This window comes from Oncorhynchus nerka, linkage group LG24 (genome assembly GCF_034236695.1).
Source record: "Oncorhynchus nerka isolate Pitt River linkage group LG24, Oner_Uvic_2.0, whole genome shotgun sequence".
Lineage (NCBI taxonomy): Eukaryota > Metazoa > Chordata > Actinopteri > Salmoniformes > Salmonidae > Oncorhynchus > Oncorhynchus nerka.
The window spans coordinates 100,054,976-100,066,603 of record NC_088419.1 but is presented as its reverse complement, the minus strand read 5'-3'; the positions used below and the strand labels follow the sequence as shown (position 1 = coordinate 100,066,603).

Here is an 11,628-nt window from a genome sequence, read left to right as displayed (position 1 = left end):
AGACCCAGTAGGACAGGTTTACTGCTGAACCGTCTGTAAGAGATGCAACGTGAGACCCAGTAGGACAGGTTTACTGCTGAACCGTCTGTGAACCGAGATGCAACGGGAGACCCAGTAGGACAGGTTTACTGCTGAACCGTCTGTAAGAGATGCAACGGGAGACCCAGTAGGACAGGTTTACTGCTGAACCGTCTGTAAGAGATGCAACGGGAGACCCAGTAGGACAGGTTAACTGCTGAACCGTCTGTAAGAGATGCAACGGGAGACCCAGTAGGACAGGTTTACTGCTGAACCGTCTGTAAGAGATGCAACGTGAGACCCAGTAGAACCATCTGTAAGTGAGTCCTCATTGTGCAGGTTTAACAGATACTGTGAGTCCTCGTGGTGCAGGTTTAACAGATACTGTGAGTCCTCGTGGTGCAGGTTTAACAGATACTGTGAGTCCTCGTGGTGCAGGTTTAACAGATACTGTGAGTCCTCGTGGTGCAGGTTTAACAGATACTGTGAGTCCTCGTTTAACAGATACTGTGAGTCCTCGTGGTGCAGGTTTAACAGATACTGTGAGTCCTCGTGGTGCAGGTTTAACAGATACTGTGAGTCCTCGTGGTGCAGGTTTAACAGATACTGTGAGTCCTCGTGGTGCAGGTTTAACAGATACTGTGAGTCCTCGTGGTGCAGGTTTAACAGATACTGTGAGTCCTCGTGGTGCACGTTGTGTTAGCCAATCCAAGTTTATAATTTGAAAAGGCTAATTGATCATTAGAAAATCCTTATGTTAGCACATCTGATAACGGTTGTTCTGATTTAAAGAACCAATAAAACTGGTCTTCTTTGCACAACTGAGCAAGAGGACAAGTACGACAGAGTGTCTAGTTTGAGAAACAGACGCCTCACAAGTCCTCAACTGGCAGCTTCTTTAAATAGTACCCGCAAAACACCAGACTCAACAAACTCTGCCAAGAAGGCCAGCACCTTAGAGTCGCCTCTTCACTGTTGACGTTGAGACTGGTGGTTTGTGGGTACTATTTAATGAAGCTGCTGTTATCCATTCATGTTTTTTATATGTTTTTTTATACAGTTGGGGCAGTATTTTCCACCATAATTTGCAAATAAATTCATTAAAAATCCTACAATGTGATTTTTGGGGGATTTTTTTTCTCATGTTGTCTGTCATAGTCTAAGTGTACCTATGATGAAAATTACAGGCCTCTCTCATCTTTTTAAGTGGGAGAACTTGCACAATTGGTGGCTGACTAAATACTTTCTTGCCCCACTGTATCTGTAAGTCAACCAATGATATCAGGTTTCCCCCCGGCCATGATTACAGACACCCGTGTGTAATCTAACGACTTCGCCGTGTTTCTCATTATACCCTGACGAAGACAGCTTGTCTGTCCAATCGTTGGTTCATAAGGTTATTAAATGACTTCACCTGAGCTCCTAGAGTGACGCTCCCCTTTATATTTTTCTAGTGTTCTCTTCTCCGCGAGCTAAACAGGTGGTAGGTTTCGTTTGTCTTCAGATTATTGATATTTATTTGCCCATATTTCCTTCCTGCAGATCCAGAGCTGCTGGGTGTGGGGTCCCTGTTGAAGAAGTACATCGCCCTGCTGTGTACTCACATTGGAGACATCCTCCCTGTGGCTACCAGCATAGCCTTCACCGGACACAGACACTTCAATGAAGTGTCTCGGGTCATCGAGGGTGACCTCACTGGTTAGTAGTACTCTGGTTCTCGGGTCATCGAGGGTGACCTCACTGGTTAGTAGTACTCTGGTTCTCGGGTCATCGAGGGTGACCTCACTGGTTAGTAGTACTCTGGTTCTCGGGTCATCGAGGGTGACCTCTCTGGTTAGTAGTACTCTGGTTCTCGGGTCATCGAGGGTGACCTCACTGGTTAGTAGTACTCTGGTTCTCGGGTCATCGAGGGTGACCTCTCTGGTTAGTAGTACTCTGGTTCTCGGGTCATCGAGGGTGACCTCTCTGGTTAGTAGTACTCTGGTTAATCTAAGTCTAACTCAGACCAGGGTTCGGATCAATTTAGGACTGAAACTGAAATTCCAATTCCTTCCAATTTACTTTCTGAATTGACCAACCCTGAGTCGTACCTGTTTTTGAGGTGGTATGATGTGAGAATGTTATATTTCTACCCGACGGGGTAACAGATGAACAAGGGTCTGTTTTTTCCTCGTGGCCTGTAGGTGTTCTCCTCCCTGAGCTGGTGGTGTCCATCGTGTTGCTACTGACCATGGACCCCGGCCTGATGCAGGAGACCGGCTCCATCCCTCTGCTGACTGGGCTGCTGGAGCACCTGGACCGCTTCAACCATCTGGCGCCTGGACACGAGAGGGACGACAACGAAGACCTGGCCTGGCCCGGCATCATGGGTACAGAGCCTCCTGGGGGGGAGGGCAGGGGACCAGGGTTGAAGAGTGGGGAATGACTGGTGAATTTAAACCTAGACTGGAGCATATGGTAGGTTAAATGTGTTTCAGTATGTTAGAATGTAACTAGTTGTGAGAGGTGGGTTAGAGGTTAGTTGTGGTTAGAATGTAACTAGTTGTGGGTTAGAGGTTAGTTGTGGTTAGAATGTAACTAGTTGTGGGTTAGAGGTTAGTTGTGGTTAGAATGTAACTAGTTGTGGGTTAGAGGTTAGTTGTGGTTAGAATGTAACTAGTTGTGGGTTAGAGGTTAGTTGTGGTTAGAATGTAACTAGTTGTGAGGTGGGTTAGTTGTGGTTAGAATGTAACTAGTTGTGAGAGGTGGGTTAGGGGTTAGAATGTAATTAGTTGTGAGAGGTGGGTTAGGGGTTAGTTGTGGTTAGAATGTAACTAGTTGTGAGAGGTGGGTTAGGGGTTAGTTGTGGTTAGAATGTAACTAGTTGTGAGCGGTGGGTTAGTGGTTAGAATGTAACTAGTTGTGAGAGGTGGGTTAGGGGTTAGTTGTGGTTAGAATGTAACTAGTTGTGAGAGGTGGGTTAGTGGTTAGAATGTAACTAGTTGTGAGAGGTGGGTTAGGGGTTAGTTGTGGTTAGAATGTAACTAGTTGTGAGAGGTGGGTTAGGGGTTAGTTGTGGTTAGAATGTAACTAGTTGTGTTAGTGGTTAGTTGTGGTTAGAATGTAACTAGTTGTGAGAGGTGGGTTAGGGGTTAGTTGTGGTTAGAATGTAACTAGTTGTGAGAGGTGGGTTAGGGGTTAGTTGTGGTTAGAATGTAACTAGTTGTGAGAGGTGGGTTAGGGGTTAGTTGTGGTTAGAATGTAACTAGTTGTGAGAGGTGGGTTAGGGGTTAGTTGTGGTTAGAATGTAACTAGTTGTGAGAGGTGGGTTAGGGGTTAGTTGTGGTTAGAATGAATGTAACTAGTTGTGAGAGGTGGGTTAGGGGTTAGTTGTGGTTTAGGGGGTTAGAATGTAATTAGTTGTGAGAGGTGGGTTAGGGGTTAGTTGTGGTTAGAATGTAACTAGTTGTGAGAGGTGGGTTAGGGGTTAGTTGTGGTTAGAATGTAACTAGTTGTGAGAGGTGGGTTAGGGGTTAGTTGTGGTTAGAATGTAACTAGTTGTGAGAGGTGGGTTAGGGTTAGTTGGTTAGAATGAAACTAGTTGTGGGTTAGTGGTTATTTGTGGTTAGAATAACTAGTTGTGAGAGGTGGGTTAGTGGTTAGTTGTGGTTAGAATGTAACTAGTTGTGGGTTAGTGGTTAGTTGTGAATAGAATGTAACTAGTTGTGTAAGCTGGGTTAGTGGTTAGTTGTGATTAGAATGTAACTAGTTGTGTAAGCTGGGTTAGTGGTTAGTTGTGATTAGAATGTAACTAGTTGTGTAAGCTGGGTTAGTGGTTAGTTGTGGTTAGAATGTAATTAGTTGTGGGTTAGTGGTTAGTTGTGATTAGAATGTAACTAGTTGTGTAAGCTGGGTTAGTGGTTAGTTGTGGTTAGAATGTAATTAGTTGTGGGTTAGTGGTTAGTTGTGATTAGAATGTAACTAGTTGTGTAAGCTGGGTTAGTGGTTAGTTGTGGTTAGAATGTAATTAGTTGTGGGTTAGTGGTTAGTTGTGATTAGAATGTAACTAGTTGTGTGAGCTGGGTTAGTGGTTAGTTGTGGTTAGAATGTAATTAGTTGTGGGTTAGTGGTTAGTTGTGATTAGAATGTAACTAGTTGTGTGAGCTGGGTTAGTGGTTAGTTGTGATTAGAATGTAACTAGTTGTGTGAGCTGGGTTAGTGGTTAGTTGTGATTAGAATGTAACTAGTTGTGTAAGCTGGGTTAGTGGTTAGTTGTGGTTAGAATGTAATTAGTTGTGGGTTAGTGGTTAGTTGTGATTAGAATGTAACTAGTTGTGTAAGCTGGGTTAGTGGTTAGTTGTGGTTAGAATGTAATTAGTTGTGGGTTAGTGGTTAGTTGTGATTAGAATGTAACTAGTTGTGTAAGCTGGGTTAGTGGTTAGTTGTGGTTAGAATGTAATTAGTTGTGGGTTAGTGGTTAGTTGTGATTAGAATGTAACTAGTTGTGTGAGCTGGGTTAGTGGTTAGTTGTGGTTAGAATGTAATTAGTTGTGGGTTAGTGGTTAGTTGTGATTAGAATGTAACTAGTTGTGTGAGCTGGGTTAGTGGTTAGTTGTGATTAGAATGTAACTAGTTGTGTGAGCTGGGTTAGTGGTTAGTTGTGGTTATAATTATTATATTTGATTCAAACATGATATCTGTTTGGGCTTCTTTGGGGTAATTTGCAGTGTACAAATGATTTGTAATTGTGTTCCGACCATCCAACCGACCGCGCAAGAATAAATCGGGCCCACGGTTGAATCAAGTTGATGTTCCCCGGTTTAGTGTGTGGTAGAATGTGAGGTTAGAATGTGAGGTTAGAATGTGACCAGTGTGTGTTGGGATAGAATGTGAGGTTAGAATGTGACTAGTGTGTGGTGGGATAGAATGTGAGGTTAGAATGTGACCAGTGTGTGTTGGGATAGAATGTGAGGTTAGAATGTGACCAGTGTGTGTTGGGATAGAATGTGAGGTTAGAATGTGACCAGTGTGTGTGGGATAGAATGTGAGGTTAGAATGTGACCAGTGTGTGGGATGGGATAGAATGTGAGGTTAGAATGTGACCAGTGTGTGTTGGGATAGAATGTGAGGTTAGAATGTGACCAGTGTGTGTTGGGATAGAATGTGAGGTTAGAATGTGACTAGTGTGTGGTGGGATAGAATGTGAGGTTAGAATGTGACCAGTGTGTGGTGGGATAGAATGTGAGGTTAGAATGTGACCAGTGTGTGGTGGGATAGAATGTGACCAGTGTGTGGTGGGATAGAATGTGAGGTTAGAATGTGACCAGTGTGTGTTGGGATAGAATGTGAGGTTAGAATGTGACCAGTGTGTGTTGGGATAGAATGTGAGGTTAGAATGTGACCAGTGTGTGGTGGGATAGAATGTGAGGTTAGAATGTGACTAGTGTGTGGTGGGATAGAATGTGAGGTTAGAATGTGACCAGTGTGTGTTGGGATAGAATGTGAGGTTAGAATGTGACCAGTGTGTGTTGGGATAGAATGTGAGGTTAGAATGTGACCAGTGTGTGGTGGGATAGAATGTGAGGTTAGAATGTGACCAGTGTGTGTTGGGATAGAATGTGAGGTTAGAATGTGACTAGTGTGTGTTGGGATAGAATGTGAGGTTAGAATGTGACTAGTGTGTGGTGGGATAGAATGTGACTAGTGTGTGGTGGGATAGAATGTGACTAGTGTGTGGTGGGATAGAATGTGACTAGTGTGTGGTGGGATAGAATGTGACTAGTGTGTGGTGGGATAGAATGTGACTAGTGTGTGGTGGGATAGAATGTGACTAGTGTGTGGTGGGATAGAATGTGACCAGTGTGTGGTGGGATAGAATGTGACTAGTGTGTGGTGGGATAGAATGTGAGGTTAGAATGTGACCAGTGTGTGTTGGGATAGAATGTGACCAGTGTGTGTTGGGATAGAATGTGACTAGTGTGTGGTGGGATAGAATGTGAGGTTAGAATGTGACCAGTGTGTGTTGGGATAGAATGTGACCAGTGTGTGTTGGGATAGAATGTGACTAGTGTGTGGTGGGATAGAATGTGACCAGTGTGTGTTGGGATAGAATGTGACTAGTGTGTGGTGGGATAGAATGTGACCAGTGTGTGGTGGGATAGAATGTGAGGTTAGAATGTGACCAGTGTGTGTTGGGATAGAATGTGAGGTTAGAATGTGACCAGTGTGTGGTGGGATAGAATGTGAGGTTAGAATGTGACCAGTGTGTGGTGGGATAGAATGTGAGGTTAGAATGTGACCAGTGTGTGGTGGGATAGAATGTGACCAGTGTGTGTTGGGATAGAATGTGACTAGTGTGTGGTGGGATAGAATGTGACTAGTGTGTGGTGGGATAGAATGTGACCAGTGTGTGGTGGGATAGAATGTGACTAGTGTGTGGTGGGATAGAATGTGAGGTTAGAATGTGACCAGTGTGTGTTGGGATAGAATGTGACCAGTGTGTGTTGGGATAGAATGTGACTAGTGTGTGGTGGGATAGAATGTGAGGTTAGAATGTGACCAGTGTGTGGTAGAATGTGAGGTTAGAATGTGACTAGTGTGTGTTAGAATGTGACCAGTGTGTGGTAGAATGTGAGGTTAGAATGTGACCAGTGTGTGGTGGGATAGAATGTGACCAGTGTGTGGTGGGATAGAATGTGAGGTTAGAATGTGACTAGTGTGTGGTAGAATGTGAGGTTAGAATGTGACCAGTGTGTGGTAGAATGTGAGGTTAGAATGTGACCAGTGTGTGTTAGAATGTGACCAGTGTGGGTTAGAATGTGAGGTTAGAATGTGACCAGTGTGGGTTAGAATGTGAGGTTAGAATGTGACCAGTGTGTGGTAGAATGTGAGGTTAGAATGTGACCAGTGTGTGTTAGAATGTGACCAGTGTGGGTTAGAATGTGAGGTTAGAATGTGACCAGTGTGGGTTAGAATGTGAGGTTAGAATGTGACCAGTGTGTGGTAGAATGTGAGGTTAGAATGTGACCAGTGTGTGGTAGAATGTGACCAGTGTGTGGTAGAATGTGACCAGTGTGTGGTAGAATGTGACCAGTGTGTGGTAGAATGTGACCAGTGTGTGGTAGAATGTGACCAGTGTGTGGTAGAATGTGACCAGTGTGTGGTAGAATGTGACCAGTGTGTGGTAGAATGTGACCAGTGTGTGTTAGAATGTGACCAGTGTGTGGTAGAATGTGACCAGTGTGTGGTAGAATGTGACCAGTGTGTGGTAGAATGTGACCAGTGTGTGGTAGAATGTGACCAGTGTGTGGTAGAATGTGACCAGTGTGTGGTAGAATGTGAGGTTAGAATGTGACCAGTGTGTGGTAGAATGTGACCAGTGTGTGGTAGAATGTGACCAGTGTGTGGTAGAATGTGACCAGTGTGTGGTAGAATGTGACCAGTGTGTGGTAGAATGTGACCAGTGTGTGGTAGAATGTGACCAGTGTGTGGTAGAATGTGACCAGTGTGTGGTAGAATGTGACCAGTGTGTGGTAGAATGTGACCAGTGTGTGGTAGAATGTGACCAGTGTGTGAATGTGACCAGTGTGTGGTAGAATGTGACCAGTGTGTGGTAGAATGTGAGGTTAGAATGTGACCAGTGTGTGGTAGAATGTGACCAGTGTGTGGTTAGAATGTGACCAGTGTGTGGTAGAATGTGACCAGTGTGTGGTAGAATGTGACCAGTGTGTGGTAGAATGTGACCAGTGTGTGGTAGAATGTGACCAGTGTGTGGTAGAATGTGACCAGTGTGTGGTAGAATGTGACCAGTGTGTGTTAGAATGTGACCAGTGTGTGGTAGAATGTGACCAGTGTGTGGTAGAATGTGACCAGTGTGTGGTAGAATGTGACCAGTGTGTGTTAGAATGTGACCAGTGTGTGGTAGAATGTGACCAGTGTGTGGTAGAATGTGACCAGTGTGTGGTAGAATGTGACCAGTGTGTGTCTGCTGCGACAGGCTCGTTCTTCACAGGACAGAGCTCGAAGAACAATGAGGAGATGTCTCTGATCCGCAAGGCCGACCTGGAGAACCACAACAAAGATGGCGGCTTCTGGACCGTCGTGGACGGGAAAGTCTACGACATCAAAGACTTCCAGGCCCAGTCGCTCACTGGGAACAGCATTCTGGGTATGGAACTGTGGAGAAACACTTGACTGTTGTATTGTGGTAGAGGTATTGTGATCGACTGCGGTTCTTTTGGAAAGTTGTCTTTTACCAATCTATTCATTCTATACTTATTTGATTACATTTAATTTTGACTGATATAATTTATTCTTCAATGTGTATTGTGGCGTAACCTGTCCCCTCCTTTATAGCCCAGTTTACAGGAGAAGACCCTGTTGTTACGTTGGAAGCAGCCCTGCAGTTTGAGAACACCAGGGTGTCTATGCAGGCTTTCTGTGTTGGACAGTACATAGAGGTGTGTTTTCATCCTTACTTCTTCACAGCTGTTACACTTCTCACTGTTGTTCTTTTGTCTTTGATTAGTCTTGGGACAGATTTTTGAATAGTCTTCGAAAAGTCTCAGAATAGTCCCCGAACAGGCGTTGAACATTGAATTAATCTCGAAGCAGTCTCAGAACAGTATTTTAAAAAAACGGTATATCCATTACCTGTGTCCTCTCTCCGTTCCCTGTGTCCTCTCTCCGTTCCCTGTGTCCTCTCTCCGTTCCCTGTGTCCTCTCTCCGTTCCCTGTGTCCTCTCTCCGTTCCCTGTGTCCTCTCTCCGTTCCCTGTGTCCTCTCTCCGGTCCCTGTGTCCTCTCTCCGGTCCCTGTGTCCTCTCTCCGTTCCCTGTGTCCTCTCTCCGTTCCCTGTGTCCTCTCCGTTCCCTGTGTCCTCTCTCCGGTCCCTGTGTCCTCTCTCCGGTCCCTGTGTCCTCTCTCCGGTCCCTGTGGACTCTCTCCGGTCCCTGTGTCCTCTCTCCGGTCCCTGTGTCCTCCAGCCCAACCAGGAGACAGTGACCACCCCAGACCTGAGCAGCCTGTGCTCCCCCCTCATCGACACAGAGAGGAACCTGGGACTCCTGCTGGGCCTCCACGCCTCTTACCTGGCCAACAGCACCCCCCTGTCACCCATGGAGATAGAATGTGCCAGTGAGTAACCCTGACCTCTGACCTCTAACTCCTGTCTGACCCTGATCTTGCCCCTGACCTGTTGTCCATGGAGATAATGTACTAGTCAGTAACTCTGACCTGTTGTCATGGAGATAATGTGCTAGTCAGTGACCCTGACCTGTTGTCATGGAGATAATGTACTACATTTACATTTACATTTAAGTCATTTAGCAGACGCTCTTATCCAGAGCGACTTACAAATTGGTAGTCAGTAACTCTGACCTGTTGTCATGGAGATAATGTGCTAGTCAGTGACCCTGACCTGTTGCCATGGAGATAATGTGCTAGTCAGTAACCCTGACCTCTGACCTCTAACTCCTGTCTGACCCTGATCTTGCCCCTGACCTGTTGTCCATGGAGATAATGTGCTAGTCAGTAACCCTGACCTGTTGCCATGGAGATAATGTGCTAGTCAGTGACCCTGACCTGTTGCCATGGAGATAATGTGCTAGTCAGTGACCCTGACCTGTTGCCATGGAGATAATGTGCTAGTCAGTGACCCTGACCTGTTGCCATGGAGATAATGTGCTAGTCAGTGACCCTGACCTGTTGCCATGGAGATAATGTGCTAGTCAGTGACCCTGACCTGTTGTCATGGAGATAATGTGCTAGTCAGTAACCCTGACCTGTTGCCATGGAAATAATGTGCTAGTCAGTAACCCTGACCTGTTGTCATGGAGATAATGGGCTAGTCAGTAACCCTGACCTGTTGTCATGGAGATAATGTGCTAGTCAGTAACCCTGACCTGTTGTCATGGAGATAATGTGCTAGTCAGTAACCCTGACCTGTTGTCATGGAGATAATGTGCTAGTCAGTAACCCTGACCTGTTGTCATGGAGATAATGTGCTAGTCAGTAACCTGACCTGTTGTCATGGAGATAATGTGCTAGTCAGTAACCCTGACCTGTTGTCATGGAGATAATGTGCTAGTCAGTAACCCTGACCTGTTGTCATGGAGATAATGTGTTGTCATGGAGATAATGTAACCCTGACCTGTTGTCATGGAGATAATGTGCTAGTCAGTAACCCTGACCTGTTGTCATGGAGATAATGTGCTAGTCAGTAACCCTGACCTGTTGTCATGGAGATAATGTGCTAGTCAGTACACCAGTCAGTGCATCATCATATTTTTGATGGAACTTGGTGGATAGGTTTCAGATTGTGTTGTTAAACTCACAGGGCTGCTTTCCTAGAAACAGATTGAGCGATTTTTAAATCGAGGCTCAATCGGTCATGCTGTTTGAGATTGATTCATCTGATCGTAACCAGCACGTTACCTCTCTCTCATCAGAATGGCTCCAGTCGTCCATCTTCCAAGGTGGTCTGCAGACCAGTCAGATCCACTACAACTACAACGAGGAGAAGGATGAGGACCACTGCTGGTTGCCGGGAACACCAGATAAGATGTACTCCCGCTGGCTCACCCTCAGCGACCACGCCCAGCCCTTCTTACAGGCTATCGCTGACAACACCACTCAGGACCACACTGTGAAGGTTAGGGGCCTGAGGCTGAGAGTTAGGGACCGGGAGGGTTAGGGGCCGGGGGTTAGGGGCCCGAGGGGTTAGGGGCCCGGGGGTTAGGGGTTAGGGGCCCGAGGGGTTTGGGGCCCGAGGGGTTAGGGGCCCGAGGGGTTTGGGGCCCGAGGGGTTAGGGGCCCGAGGGGTTAGGGGCCGGGAGGGGTTTGGGGCCGGGAGGGGTTTGGGGCCCGAGGGGTTTGGGGCCCGAGGGTTTGGGGCCAGGGGCCGAGGGGGTTTTTGGGGCTAGGGGCCCGAGGGGGTTTGGGGGGGGGTTTGTGCCCGAGGGGTTTGGGGCCCGAGGGTTTGGGGCCGAGGGGTTTGGGGCCGTTTGGGGGCCCCGAGGGTTTGGGGCCGAGGGTTTTGGGGTTAGGGGCCGAGGGGTTAGGGGCCCGAGGGGTTAGGGGGCCCGAGGGTTTGGGGGCTAGGGGTTTGGGGCCGAGGGGTTTGGGGCCCGAGGAGTTTGGGGCCCGAGGGGTTTGGGGCCAGGGGTTAGGGGCCGAGGGGTTAGGGGCCGAGGGGTTAGGGGCCGAGGAAGGCAGGTTTACGATAATTTATCAAATTGGGGTGACTTTAATATTTAATTTATCCGGGGAAACACTTTACTATATTTAATATTTAATATGGGTCTATATTTAATATTTAATATGTGACTATATTTAATATTTAGTATGTGACTATATTTAATATTTAATATTTAATATGTGACTATATTTAATATTTAATATTTAATATGTGACTATATTTCATATTTAATATTTAATATGTGACTATATTTAATATTTAATATGTGACTATATTTAATATTTAATATGTGACTATATTTAATATTTAATATTTAATATGTGACTATATTTAATATTTAATATGTGACTATATTTAATATTTAATATGTGACTATATTTAATATTTAATATTTAATATGTGACTATATTTAATATTTAATATTTAATTTAATAT

General features: G+C 45.7%; 1 protein-coding gene across 1 annotated transcript in view; it reads left to right on the top strand.

The window, feature by feature from the left end:
- Window positions 1-11,628, top strand: part of herc2 (HECT and RLD domain containing E3 ubiquitin protein ligase 2) — a 326,293-nt gene that overhangs the window by 98,590 nt on the left and 216,075 nt on the right. The window contains 6 exon segments of the mRNA XM_065008536.1: window positions 1,561-1,716; window positions 2,202-2,387; window positions 7,994-8,164; window positions 8,353-8,456; window positions 8,981-9,131; window positions 10,445-10,647. Coding sequence (XP_064864608.1) covers window positions 1,561-1,716; window positions 2,202-2,387; window positions 7,994-8,164; window positions 8,353-8,456; window positions 8,981-9,131; window positions 10,445-10,647 — 971 coding nt within the window.